The following is a 15,617-nucleotide window of genomic DNA, read 5'->3' as shown; positions in this document are numbered from 1 at the left end:
ATGATGTGAACTCATGAACACAAAGAAGGGAATGACAGACACTGGGGCTTATTGGAGGGTGGAGGATGAGAACAGGGAGAGGATCAGCAAACATAACTAATGGATACTAGGTATAGTTTCTGAGTGACCAAATAATCTGTACAACAAACCCCTGTGATATGAGTTCACCTATATAACTAACCTGCACATATACTCCAAACCTAAAACAAAAGTTAAAATAATAAATTAAGATTAAAAAGCAAATACTTTATTTTGAATTTTGTTGCTCTCCCATGGATATAGGAATGAATTATCAGCAGGTAGGATACTATAGCAACACTGTTTTTATTTTTTTACCTCAAGAAAATACTAAAATATTACTTAATTCTTACCATGTATGAGAGATGAGATCTTAAATAAAACGTTTCAAATATAAAAGAAAAGCAACTTCCCTATTTAGATTCTGATTTCAGACTGAGGGAGAAACTAGTGTTGATATCTGTGGTAAAGAATCATGTAACCAGAGGCACTGATCAAAATCCTACATGATTTCAGATGTTTGCTAACAATGGCCAGGAGTTGGTGACCATTTTTATCTGATGCTGTGAAAACACAGAATGCTCATGATGTATCAGTGGGAAGCTCTTGAGCTTTGGATTATACAAACAGGGTTTGAATCCTAGTGCTGCCACTCACTAATGATAGGACCTTAACTTATGGAAGCCTCGGTTTCCTGTCTTTAAACTGAAAATAAAAAGATCATCTTCAAAGGGCTACTTTGGAGATAAAATGAGACAATGAAGGTGAATTTCCTGGTGCATGATCAGTGCTTATTGATATATTATCCAATATTTTTCTTTTACTATGGCCCCCAAAGACACAGCTGGTGGTTTCTCTTGTGTATGTACCTGGGATGAACTTGGTATTTGACCTTCAGGGCTTCATGCCACATCTTTAAAGTTACCATGTGAATGATATATTGAATAGCAGTTACTCCTATTTCTTTATGTGTAAATTTGATTCATTTCAATACACAGCTTTTCTGGCCTATGTAAGAGTACAGTCTTCTGTCCTCCAGAGAGAAATTCAGAAGATCAATGTTGACAGGTGACAGATAATAGATAGATAGATAGATATAGATAGATGATAGATAGATCATAGATAGATAATGATAGATAATTGCTGGGTCAATCAGTAGATAAATACATAATAGATGGATATAGAATAATAGATCATAGATGATCAATCAATAGATCAATTAATTGATAGATACACAATAGATACGCAGAGATAGACAGATGATAGATGATCACAGGTATAATACATAAATGTAAATGTTTGTTGAGATATCTATTAGATGCACGGATATTATCCAAAACTACTGCTTGATGGCATGAAAACAATGACTTTTCCTTAAAAGGTAATCTCTAAGATTAAACCCTGATGACAATTGTATTCTGTCCTCTTGCTTTGTATGTGAATAAGACCCTCTTGTAAGCTTTCCCTAGCAGAGAAGGGAAGGTGCAGCTGCCGAGGGCTTGTAGCTCTTCACCCACCCCCAGACATCTCTGAGTCTCTCCACGTGGGGCCTGAATTAGCTGGGAAGAGGAGAGGAGGGGCCTGGAAGGCCGACCAGAGTTGCAGGCAGGCTTATGCTTAGGGAAGATGTAGGCACATAATAAATCTGTACCTGTGACCATACAGAACGTGACCTCTGCAACCTGTTTTAGTTGCAGATGACAGATTCACTACTGTAAGATGAAATGGTTCCTTAAGGTTTAAAGGTACATGTAAGCAACAAATTGTACATTTCCTTTATTAAATATATACTTTATGTCTTCAAGAGTGTGTGGGAGTGCACACGTGCACACACACACACACACACTTTTTTGTTTTTATGAAATTATCTGAGATGAAATGAAAACATTCCTAAATAGGAAACTGTGAGGCGCAGATGTTGCAGGGACCCTGATGGCCTCACCTCCTGCTGCTCCAACCTTGGATATATGAATGATTCTTCTCCTTCCTTGAGTGTGGGCACAGTCTGTGACTTGAGCTGACAACTGAACACCACAAGTGTGAGAGCACCAGATGCCACGGAAGTGTCTGATCCATTGCATCCTGAGTTTCTCAAGATGTAGATTATCCTGAGGGAGCCTGACCCAATCCGGGGAAAGCCCTTCAAAGAGGGTCTGGCCTCCATGAGGTGAGGGCCCCCCATGGCTTTGGAGAAGCCAGCGAGGGCACGTCCTGCCCAGAGAGGGCCACGACCACGTGGCGGGGAAATGCCAGTGGCACCAAGGAGCTGGGAGTCTCAGTCTGAGCACTGTGAGGACCTGAGTTCTGCTGACAGCCTGAAGAGGCCCCGGACACTCAGATGGGACCACAGCCCAGCCAACACCTGGTCACGTCCTTGTGAGACCCTGAGAGAAGACCCAGCCAAGCTGTGTCTGGGCTCCTGACCCATGGATACCGTGAGATAAGAAATGGTGCTGTTTTAGGCCCCTACATGTAGGGTAATTTGTTGCAGAGCAATAGAAAACGAATGCACACAACACTGCCTATTATTTGAAAACACTTTATAAAATTATCTACAAGTCAACTGTGGGAAAAACAAACACTGCTTATTGGATATTTTCCCAACATTTTTCTCAGCTAAATTAACAGCTATGTAAGAACTAAATTTTGCTGTAAGCTTGTATTTACAAATGATATATAGATACTGCAATTTACAAACTACACAGATACTGCGATGTCAGGAGTAGATAATAGAGCAGCATAATGTTTGCCATAATCTTAATCTTCATTGAAATGATGTAAAAATCTGTTAGTGTGGATTTACGTGCAGGCTGAATATTTCCTTATTTTTATAACTCTATTCTATGCTTTCCCCTGGTTCTTAGCATGGTTGTGAATAATTTTTAAAACTACTCATTGGATGAAAAGATGCTTTGACTCAATTTCCTAAAATATAATACACCATGAAAACCAAGAAGGCAGTGAATGCTATTCTTTGAATACTGTAATCTGTTTTACTTTAAAACAGCAATGCTTACACATCACAACCAAGAACGTCTGGGAAATCTGTGAGTGTCTTTATTATTGATAACATTAGATTGTAGAAAATGTGCGTTTGAGGACTGCCCCTCAGCTTGTATAGGATTTCCAAAATCTAGTTGTTAAAAAGAAGTAATCAATGAGGACATGGACCCATTGTGATGCACTTTTACATCTTATTCATAGCCAGGGAGGTGAAGGCATTGAAAGAATCTATATGAGATACACACAGAGTGTCTACCGATGTATTTGGGTAGAGACAGGTGGGAGAGGATGCCGAAGGAAAATGACATCAGCTTCTTCAAGGTATCAGTCAATCCTATAAAGAAAGCATTATCTCTCTTGGTCAACGCATGATCTCAGGGACTCCAAATGATGGATTCTGACGTACCCTGCTCTTCACCTTCAGGTTTGTTTCTAGTAATTGATTGCATTCAGCGGCTGTATACACTTCATGCTCGCAATATTTTCTCCTTGTTTTGAAGCACCAAAGTGACAATGCATAGTGCTTCTGTATCGGTCTTGAGAATATATTCCTGCCCAAAGCCACTCTCTCATTTATAATAGTATGTTTAATGTTGATGTCATTTTTATTCTCCAAAGCCACTCTCTCATTTATAATAGTATATTTAACATTGATGTCATTTTTATTCTATCAATGTGTTAATAAAACCAGCATGACAGATACATAAACCCACATCTCTGTGCTTTAATTTTCGCATCCACAGGCTATGTTGTAATGTGTTCAGAATTACTCGTCAATACCAAATCACCCACCTTCACCATTTACTTATTGTGGCAAAAACATAAATAAGGAGCTATGATGCTAGAGGCTGCAAATGGATGGGTCATTTTATAGAATGGACACCATTCTTTTTTATTTCACACTGAATTTGTAGAGAAAGTAGAGTGGGACTTCCTAGGTCTCTCTCTAATGTTGTTTAAACTGCGTATGACCAGGCATTCTGCAGATGCCCAGTCTGCTGGAGAGCTGCAATGTCTCACCATCGGATGATCCCATTGTATCTGTAGCACATCTAAGAGGGTCAGCTTCTAGTCCAACAAGCCTTCTCCAAAACACAACTCTTGTAATAATGCTCCCCTGAAAAATGTGACTTAATTCTAGGAGATGGTACTGTCTCTTAAACATTTCTGATACAGCTCACGGCAGAGTGAGAAGCATAGCTATGACTCATGAAACCAAGAGGAGCCCAGGACCCTGGAGGTGTCTGCAGCCAATGCTGGTTGGACATTCGACACCATTATGTTTCTCTCTCCCTCCCTCTCATGCCACTTGTTAGGGGTATTGGTGAACCAGCCTCTAATGATTCCTTCTGCCCATACCCTCTGCTCTGTGTTCGGAATTCACAGTTCCAACCTCTCAGTCACATTGATGACCATGCAATGAAGAGCAGAGTGGCGGGATCAATTTCCCCTCCACGACACACAGCCACTGGTGTGTGTCCCAATGACACAAATGGTCTCACGTTTCGTATAAGAAAAAAGGTTCGGCCAGGTGCGGTGGCTCATGCCTGTAATCCCATCACTTTGGGGGGCCAAGGTGGGTGGATCACCTGAGGTCGGGAGTTCAAGACCAGCCTGACCAACATGGAGGAACCCCATCTCTATGAAAAATGCAAAATTAGCCAGGCGTGGTGGCTCACACCTGCAAATCCCAGTTACTCAGCAGGGTGAGGCAGGAGAATCTCTTAAACCCAGGAGGTGGAGGTGCAGTGAGTGGAGATTGCGCCATTGCACTCCAGCCTGGGTGACAGAGCGAGACTCCAACTCAATAAAATAATAATAATAAATAAAGGTTAATGGTAACAATGGTTTCTGGGTACGAAATGTGACCTAATAGTGGAGCAGACATGGGGCTGGATATTCTATATGATGCCACTAATTCTCACAACAAACAAATCTGCATAGTCCTTTAATATTATTTGCATTTTGCCATGGTGGAGACTGGGCTCAGAGGAGTGAATTCATGGATTGAAGTTCAAAGAGCAAAAGGTAGAAACCTGATCCAAGGCTTCTCTGTTCCCAAAAGTCTGACCTTCCTACCCAGCCCTTGTAGGTTTTTATTTTGGACTAATTTGCATGCACAGCACTGTAAGTAATCCTTAAGCATAGAAAACATTTCTCCCACAGCACTGTGTTCAGGCTAACGTTCAACGTGCTTTGAGTAACTGAAGTTAGAAAAAACTCCCTATTCCTCTTGAACCACGAAACCATGGGCAGGTTTCTCCAAACCTCTGTTCCCTCATACCTAAAGTAGTAGAAAAACAGTAACCATGGGGTTTTCATCAGTATTAAGTTAGATCGCAGCAAGGTCTTTGCGTGCGAGTTACAGTACATGCTAATCAGTCCCTTTGTGACCTGGGGTATTACGAGTGTTTCCAAGGCCCCTGAACCATCAGAACTGTCTCTACTTCCCATCACAAATCGTAGGAGTTCCTACGCCAAGAGACATGTGTCACCTTCTATAGCCTTTTTCGTGACCCCTGTTAAACAGAGTCTGAAAAAAACATACTTAAATTCATATAGCACTTGGATGTTTTCAAAAGCCATTTCATATATGTTTTTTACATAAGTTAGGAAAGTAAACTATGATTGTCCCTGCTTCACAGAAAAAATCAAGACTGGGAAAAAGTGTGGTGGTTGGGATTGAACAGAGTAAGAACTAGAGGAAAGACGCTTTACCCCGGTCTGATTTTGTCTCACTTTGCCACAGAGCAAGGGGCACACTGAGAGCACGTTCTTCATCACAGAGCCCCGTGCCCGCATCCAGACAGAGGACCCAGAGACTATGTTCCTGCTGTGGGCGAGAGCCCTGCAAACATAACTTCCTGTTTTCAGAACAGGTTCAGAGTCCCGCCTCCAGCTGCATGCGTCGCTGGCCCTGCGCTGTGTGTGGGCTTCCAGGACAGGCACAGCTCCTGTCTAATTCATAGAGCACCTGGCACTGACCTTAATCTGTAGCATGTCTAAGAGGGTCAGCTCCTAGGCCAACAAGCCTTCTCCGAAACACAGCTCTTGTGATAATGCTCCCCCCAAGAAAGTGAGTTAATTCTAGGAGACTGACCGTATGGCAGGTTGCTATATGAATTCGACAGGAGTTGTGCCTGAGGGTGTGTCCTGAAGACTGTAGCTTTCCAGAGAGGCCGGGAGCTGGGGTTGGCCAGGCCTTGCTGCCCCCCTGCCTCCAGAGCACGGCTGACTAACCCCCTGGAACCCTGGGCATGATAACAGGAAGATTGAAAAGGGTTCAGTACATGACTCTGCCACAAACTAACATGACAGACTCTCTCTATCCCCATCTTCCATCCCCTTACTTATCTCAAAGTCTAGAACCTTTCACAAGCGGAAAAGATTTTTTATAAGCATATTGAATTGGATGAAATAAATTGCTTTTATTATTCATCAATTTTTAATTAAACATTTTTATATCTATCCAGCCAATATTTATGAAGCATCCCTTAGAAGCAAGCCAGGGGTAGTCACTGTCCTGCGTAATTACACCCACGCCTGACCGTCACCCACAAGGTTTATTCTACAACCAAAATTTAAGCTTGGGTTTATTTTGATGGCCCTAAAGATCTCTTTGTAGTTGGCAGTCCTGCCTAAACAATGAGATAGTTGTAAAGAATGACAGGATGTTCTCGGTAAGTGATGGCCGCTCTTTCATCAATGCTGTGTCTAGTGCTGATGTTCAGGGAATGCATATCCACAAAACCAGCGCCTGGACAGAGCAGCCCATGGCCTCAAGCTCAACCATCTCAAAATGATTCAAAGAAAGACCAGTCCTGCGTCTGCTGAGATCAAGTGCTCCCTAGGAGTTCGGGCACTGATCACACATTCACCTGGAATCAAGTCTAGTGGACCGAGGGAAAGTCAGCCCAGAGGGATCTGATTATTTTTTGTGTCATTAAACCAAAGTATCCCTTTGAGTGGCTCTGCCACAGACCCAAACTCTAAGTGTTTATGATGTTCCTTCTACCTCTGTTCAAACTTCTGCCAATACCCTCTGGCCAGGAAATCACTGGCAGTTTGTGGAAGGGAAGCTCGAGTAGGATTTCCCCGAAGAGGCTCTTCATCACGTCTGCACTGTAGACACCTCTCCAGCTTCCTACTTTGGCAGCTGCTTTTGTTTCCCAAGTGATATCATTTATGAAACTTAATGCCAAGCAGGCCTTGTGGGATTGGAATTGTGTCCAAAAATAAATGCAAATACAAAAGGACCCCCTTGAGGAGCCTGTCATCCATCTGAGGTGCTAAAACCAGCCACATGACACAACATATTGGATGTCTGAGTCCAGTTATTGAACCACGTGTGTATGCCTGTCTTATCTCTATGTCCAGATCACCCAGGCATCCACGCCTCTGTGCCCAGGGAGTGGCTTAGCCATGTGTGGATGCTGGGCGTTTCTTGACAAGTTTAGTCAGTGTCCATGGAACAGAAACTAGCGAGTGAAAGAGGGTGGTAGACCGTGACCAAGTACATCAGTAAAATAATGGAAACTGTGTAGATCAAAACACAGCTAAGTATAATAAAGGGAAACACGGAGAATTCAGGATAGTGATAAGGGGACCAATTTAGGATCCCCCAAAACGAAAATTTACAGGGATGAGAAATCTGGTTGTGGGGCAGGATAAACAGAAGGAATTGTCAATGTCCCTATTTCCATGTCTCTAAATTAAACAGTGTTGCAAAGTGTCTGGGCTCAGAGGCAGGGCCTCTCCCGGGAGACCAGCTATGCAGCTGATTCATTTTCAGGGCTGGCCAGTGCACTCCTGCAGGGTGCGTCCTGAGGACCGTAACTTTCCAGAGAAAGGGCTTTATTTTTTCTTTTTAAAATAATTGGTACAAAATTGCCATATGGAATTGTGGCAGCTGTATCTCGCAGATCCAATTGTTCATCTCCAGCCTTTCAATGTTTGTTTGGAATGTCTTTTATACCCATCTGTAATTCCTTATCCATTTTCACGAGTCCTTCACTTCAAGCCTCTGTTTGGAGAACATTTTAAATATTTCCCTGACTATAGGTCCTCTTCTCTATCAAAAAAGTGAGACTTTTAAGAGCCAAGGGTAGGGGGGTTGCCTTAGGAAAGCTAGCCAGCTGTCTTTCGAAAGCATCCCCTGGGTGATTTTGTAGGCTCAGACATCTGGTTCCATCGGTGTAGCCCAAATAGATTTATCTCATCAGAGGGCCCATAGGACTTTAATTTAACATCAGAATGCCAGTTCTGTAATTCGAAATAACTGATGAAGCTGGTCCATGTACTGGAAACCCTGTATCAACATCAATAAATCACCCTCAGAGGGCTACTCTGATATCCAACGCTTCTGTTACTTAAGGTGAAACTCTTCTTGCCTGAGACAGTTCTATGGACCCTTGGTGTCCCCAGGGAATACAATCTGAATGACAATGATCCAGTCTAAGTGTCTTATGTCACAGATCACACATCTGTGTAACGTGCAAAGAAGTACAAGCAAGTGGACACTCATTGTCCCCGATTTCACAGAGCTATGGGTTATGGCTCCATTTGACATCATTATACACCAGAAGCATATTACCTGGTATGAAAATAGACAAATCTGTAATGAAAAGCAGTGTTTTGTAACGAAGGTACACTTTTAAAGTTTTATTTTGGTCTGACTTACTATTCAGAAAACAGTAGTTGCTTAACAAATGCCTATTCACTAACATATTTATTCCAGTTTGACCCAAAGATCTGGATTTTCTTCCCTGCCAATTCCTTTGCATGTGTCAATATCAGTCAATATACTTGATGCCTGCCAAAGCAGAATTGCCTAAAATAAGTTCATCATTGAAAATAAGTTCATCCACAATTCCGGTATTCAGTTAGAAGGCCTGGATTTGGGTTGCAATTACACTACTCCCTGTGTGCAGCAAATCACTAAAAGATTTGAAGACTCGGTTTTTAATTCATAAAGAAGAGTAAAAGGAGCTATTTCCCAAGACCTAGAATTACCAGGATTGTAAAGTTGAAAGGTACCTAAGTGTATGGTTTTGTAAATTTTTTTTTTTTTTTTTTTTTTTGAGACGGAGTCTCGCTCTGTCGCCCAGGCTGGAGTGCAGTGGCAGGATCTCAGCTCACTGCAAGCTCCACCTCCCGGGTTTACGCCATTCTCCTGCCTCAGCCTCCCGAGTAGCTGGGATTACAGTCACCCGCCACCTCGTCCGGCTAGTTTTTTTTTTTTGTATTTTTTTAGTAGAGACAGGGTTTCACCGGGTTAGCCAGGATGGTCTCGATCTCCTGACTGGTTTTGTAAATTTTAAGGGATAAACAAATATTGTGTGTACCCATTTCTAAAAATGTTAGGGTTTTTTATTAAGCTATATATTTTACTCTCTGTTGACATTTTCTAATCTACTCATGTATATGCATTAATTATGGATCTGAAACCTTTAAATACTAATGTGTCCTTAAGTCATGCAATTAACTAGGAAGAGGCAATTACAAAAGTCTTTTGAAAATAGTTGAAAGTGTCTTTACACAGTCGTAAGTGTTAATAACTCGCATAAAATATTTTATATAACCAGTCATCATTTCTGACACATCTTTTTGGGATAAATATTTGATTCAGGTATTTGATCACCTTGGGGAGCTGGGGATTTCTTAGGCTTAATTACTTATATTTAAACCTAACAATTTAATGTGAGGTGAATACTATTTTGATTATATAGCTATCAGCACCACCAATTTTCTATTACAAATATATTTTCCCATCAGACAGTGTGTTTCAACTCGAAGATAATCTTGCAAAGGAGACCTGAGGAGTGTCTGGGTTTTGTAGGTGGAACCAAAAAGGTGAAACAGGGAGAACAAGAAAATTACCCCTGTCAAATTGATTACAATAAGAGCCAAGTTCCAGTCCTCTCCAATATTTCTTTCTCCTATTTATAGAACATTTGTGCTACTATGTAATCAAAAACGTCCATAGAATTGAAAGGTGCCCTGAAACGGATAGATCGATTCAAGATTTTACAAAGCTATTCAGTGAAGTGGGAATGATAAAAAAACATCCTAAAGTGATGCTGGATGCCTGTGAACAATAGAGTCACAGCATCCACATGGGGTCCAGGCAGGGCTGAGCCTTGCCCACTGACACAGGCCTTGGGTGAGGGAAGGTGGACATAATCATGGAACAAGCCGACCACCTCTAGTTTCCATCCAGTCACACGGCTCTGGAGCACATGGACCTTCCTAACTGCCACCGGGACAACAAAAGAGGCTTCAGAGTTATGGAAACAGTTCGGTCTCCCTACATCGATTCCAAGCCCCTGAGACTCCAGTATGCGTACATCTTTTCCTGGATACTTTGTGCATCACCGTGAGAAAATGAGACCAAGTGTTTATAAACGAGACATCATTCCTACTGGACATAGTTGGAGGAACATGGGAAACAGTTACTAGGGTTGGAAACGTAACGAGAAATAAAATACAAGCTGAGCACAATGTGTTTTCTGTGAAGCAGCCACGGGAAGGGAAATGGTGAGCTTAGTAAGATCCCAACTTGCAGCAGTGTTGAGGGTGAGGTCACAGGACAGAGGGAGGAACCCAGGCCAACGTTTTCTGCTCTTTGCCCAGGGAGCCGCAGCAGGGGCAGGATTTGTAAAAGGCAAGGAAAACGTGTTCAGTGGCAAGAGAGCTGGAAGAACAACGTAGGTGTGCACGGAACTTCCCCGTAATTAGACAAAATTTAATTTACCCACAGGCTTTTCAAACAGTTTTTCTTCTCAAGTATCTGTGTTCCTCTAAGACTAGTGTAGGGGCAAGGAAGTGGGGATGAAGACATCCAAGTAAGAAAACAAAATACATTGAACATCTCAACAGGGACGAGAGGTGGAAAAAGCAATCACAATAGCATTCATTCCATCTGCAAGCGAAATGGCTTTACAAGAGCTCTTTGAGACATTTCTGAGAGTGAAATCCTGGAAAGTAAAATTCCAGTAAAAATTATAATTACAGGTTGACCTTGTAACATCAATTATCAGTTTATCATGCATAAATGTCAATTCACAGGCTTTCTATTGACTCAGTCTTTTCAACAGTATTAGCACAAAAGTCAAAAACTGGTTTTCTCATGATTTTAGCCACACGTATTCTATTTTTTTGCCCAAAGTCTTACAATTCTTCACCTGTGATTTTTCCTCCTCAGAGGAATTTGAGGTGATTAATCTTCCTCTTAGGCACCTGGATTAGCTTTGGGTCTATGGGATGATTATTATCTTTTCTAGGCCCTTTTTTGCCCATCTGTCAAATAAAGGTGTCTGTCACTAACAGGTTTTTACGCTCAAATCCCCAAACTTTTAAATTTCTAAAGTCATGGTGTTCAGTATCATATGGTTTTTAAATTTATCTGATGAGTGAAGGATTTGACAATTCCATATACTTTAAACATGTTAATTAATTAGTTAATTACTTATCCACACCAAATAGCTTTTTCTTTTCCTTCAGAACTAAAAATGCTATAAATGGCAGTTATCATATTGCAAATTCCTGCTTTTGGAACACAGCATCTCTTTTATTTCCCTGTTCTTTTGGCTTCTTTGTTTACGTCTTTAAAAACATATTCCACATTGATTTGTTCATACAAACGAGGGCGAGCACCGAAAACTGGGAGCTGCAGGTTCAATCCTGGCTCCACCAACTCTTAAAACTGTTATCTAACTATCGCAAGAACAGAAAACCAAACACTGCACGTTCTCACTCATAGGTGGGAACTGAACAATGAGATCACTTGGACATGGGAAGGGGAACATCACACACTGGGTCCTATTGTGGGAAGGGGGTAGGGGGGAGGGATAGCATTAGGAGATATACCTAATGTAAATGACGAGTTAATGGGTGCAGCACACCAACATGGCACATGTATACATATGTAACAAACCTGCACGTTGTGCACATGTACCCTAGAACTTAAAGTATAATAAAGAAAAAAAAAATCCTGGTTATCTTCGGCAAGTATTGAAAGTATTCTTCTTAGTTCTCTCATCTCAAAAATTAGTTGTGAAAAGAAAATAATTTACTACATACAGTTGTTATGTGTGTGTGCTTATACATATATATATGATTAAATGTATAAAAATATATATATGCGTGTGTCATTCAAAGTCTATTACCTCCAGTTACCTCAAACATTTCTTCTAAATCCTTCATATATAAGCACATGAATTTTTATCATTGTGTACTATATACACTATACCACAATCAATATATTTAAGCCCATCAGATCTAAAATGTTTTATGTTTCCTTTTCAGGTCCAACTATTTTGTTATTAAAATTAATATTTCCAAGTAGATAAATGTCAAGCAACTACTAGTAATGTGTCTAAGTATACAAACCAGTCAACAGAGTACAGAATTAAACTGCAATCCAAAAGACAGTAGGCAGCCAGAACAAAATCAATATTTAAAACTTAACATAAGTCAGGTATCAGATGTGTCCTGACAAAATGAAAAAGAATGTGATTAAGTCGTATGTTACTTACTGGTATAGGTGAGTTGAAAACCTTGGTCGGTGTCAGATCCATTGGTGTTGAACTCCAGCCACAGGTGATTGGACGTGCTGTTTAGGATCAGCCTCAGTAGTTCATTTTTAGTGAAGGTGCCCAGTGGACGTGAGGAACTGTCTTTTCCATCGTAGACCTGACGAAAATCACAGCATGAGTCTCTCTATGCCTTCATTGGATTCTTATGTTAGCAATGTTAATAAGACATCCAAATCTTCAAAGACACTGTTTTATACGACACTTACAAAAGGCATATAGTGTATAGAAAGATAAATGAAGGACTTAGTGCTAAATCATATTCGTTCTTTAAGTTTTATCTTTACCATTAACATTAGAGGCAAAAGATCCCATTCTTGTTCAGATCATTTCATATTCATTACTTTAAGAGCTCTTTCTGTGTTTACTTAAAATTAAATAAATATTTCTTTACATTTCCAGGTTTCACTACCTATCTGTTTATTCCTTTTCTCATAGTTCAGTTATAAAAGTGGGAAAGATTTATAATATTTTAGTCTTGAATATCTCCTCCGAACTCTCAACTAAGTCAAAGACCATAACCTTCCCTTCTGTTCCCTTCTGTCTGGATGCATTAAAGGACAACACGGTGTGCCAGAATCTTGTCACATTCTGTGGTCTGCAAGCCTGAGGTGGCTTTCATCTTGAATTTGTAATAACAGAAGTATCTCATCATGTAATAGTAACACAGAAGTGTGATGTTGCTTAAAGTGCTCTGTATGTGACATTATCTTCCCAAGGGGTTGTAAAACAAGAGTAGATACAATAAGTATGTGGAATATAAAGAAGACATGGCTTAGTTTTGACCAGTCGGGAGAGGGAAAGTTCAGTCATGGTTCCCAACTTTTGGGGAGACAGGTCACACAGTGGGGAGCAGTGGGTTGGTGTCACCGCTATATTCTGAATGAGGATCGGGTAAAAGTGTTTCAGCCATGCACTTTCTGCCAATGCCCTAGGCTCAGGTAACAGAAACAGCACTGACTTTCTGGTAGGACAAATACCTAATGCATGTGGGGCTTAAAACCTAGATGACAGGTTGATAGGTGCAGTCAATCACCGTGGCACTTGTATACCTATATAACAAACCTGCAATTTCTGCACAGGTTAATTCTCAGAGCTTAAAATAAAATAAAAAAGTCAATGCAGCAGTCCTCGCATCCCAGTAACAATAGAGCACTAGGTGGGCACAGCTAATCTGCCTGCCTCCCTCACTAGCAGGGGACCATAAAAATAAACATTTATTACATTATATTGGAAAATGCTCAGTTTGTCTTAATAGAAAAATGGAACCCTAACTAAATAAAATTAAACAGAGTCCTAGTAGGCTCTTTCAATGTGTTTATTTTCCCCACTTATTTCCTCTTTATATGGATTAATTCTTCTTTCATTGTCTTTCAATTAATATATAAACCCAGGGATGTACACAGACACACATACTCAGAAAAGGAGAAAATACATTTAGAAAAGATAATTTTGTGGGTAGTTATTTCATTACAACTAAATATGGACATGCTAGTGGGGTAGAATCAGATACCCTTTAATCTCCTTACTAAAAGACTACTGTCCCAGGTCATTGTTTAAAAACCATTATTTGGTTTATTCCATGTTTTTATTAGATGAGCCAGGGTCTAACATCCAGAGACTAAAAGGTTTTAAGTCCAGAGGAGTCTGGGTCACAGAGAAAATGTGCAGGTCTCCCCAGGAAGGCCTTGGGCTACCCCGTATACCGTGGAATTGTCTGTAATTCACAGAAATCCATGAAGACGGGGAAACACGAAAGAACTCGACACTCCGTGAAGCCGCTGCTCGGTCCTGACACACTGTGAGCTCATCCGCTCTCCTGAATCTTGGCTTCCTCATGAGGACTTGACCAAGTGCACTGTGGATCCCTGACAGATTGTACCTCGCTCCCAGTGGTTTCATGGTTAGAACCACTAAACATAAACAGCTCAAAGGCTTAATCGTAAGATTCTTCAGAACAGGAGTTCTTCCTTCTTTATCCACGTCATCAGCAATTAGCACTGGGTCCAACCACCGACACCCCAGAGAACGAGTATGTCACTGATGAACATGGAGCTTTCCCCTGTCAGTTCTCTACAGTTAAAATCTGGGTTCAGGTTTTGCATTGATCACAAATAAAAACCCAGATAGGAGTGGAAGTCAGAAGATTTGATTTCTGATCCCAATGGAATGAGGAACAGGCTACACCTGTTCTGTACAACATTTCCTAGTTATATTTTTTCACCTATAAGTAGCTAGAGTCAAAGGGTTCTTTTCAGTTATTAGAGAAAGCCTTCTGGATTCACCTGTTTAATACAAGGCTGTAAGTATTTGCACTACAGACCACCCTCCTCAGAGTTTGGCATTTAATCAATGCCATATACTTTAAGGGATGTTGCTGGGTTAGCAGATGATCACAGATCAGAACACGTCACACAGAATGTTAGCATGACAATACTGAAAGTTCTGGGGAAATCTTTCCCCATTTAACAGAAACTATACCCTGCAGATTTATTTCCAAAATTAATTGTGCTTTCCATTCTATATTCCTTTCATGACATGTTTCTGAGAGCTCGATATCTCTTATACGATTTTTCCACATGAAGCAAGAAAACATCATATGTATTTATGTGTGCAGGGGTTGCGTGAATATAAAACTTTAGTCTTTATTATTACATCGCAGTATGTGCGAGGGATCAATGTGAACAGCATTAGGCTCAAAAATTAAGATAATTTTACTAGAAATGTTTTTAACAGAGATCTTTATTAGCATATTTAACAAAATATATGCCTGCAAAACATGTAGGCATTTTATACGATTGACAGCTTCTCTGTAATTAAATGTGAGAAGCAAGTTTTTTTAAAAAAACTTTTTGTTATAATCAACAACTTTAAATGGCATGCAATCACAAATGAACGTAATTTCCTTCCTTCCATTCCAATAATATTTATCCTTGTATATTTTATGCAGTATCTCTAATCACTCACCTGCACTAAAGTATAGTTAAGAGTTATTTAAAAGTT

At 40.5% G+C, this 15,617-nt stretch overlaps 1 protein-coding gene across 1 annotated transcript in view; it reads right to left on the bottom strand.

Annotated features, from left to right (window-relative positions):
• The window catches only part of CSMD1 (CUB and Sushi multiple domains 1), a 2,061,182-nt gene that overhangs the window by 378,255 nt on the left and 1,667,310 nt on the right, over positions 1–15,617 (bottom strand). Inside the window, exon 22 of the mRNA XM_025393463.1 lies at positions 12,558–12,714. Coding sequence (XP_025249248.1) covers positions 12,558–12,714 — 157 coding nt within the window. The remainder of the gene's footprint in view (positions 1–12,557; positions 12,715–15,617) is intronic.

Source organism: Theropithecus gelada, chromosome 8 (assembly GCF_003255815.1).
Source record: "Theropithecus gelada isolate Dixy chromosome 8, Tgel_1.0, whole genome shotgun sequence".
Lineage (NCBI taxonomy): Eukaryota > Metazoa > Chordata > Mammalia > Primates > Cercopithecidae > Theropithecus > Theropithecus gelada.
Note: the sequence above shows the minus strand (reverse complement) of the source record. Positions and strands in the feature narration are given on the sequence as shown.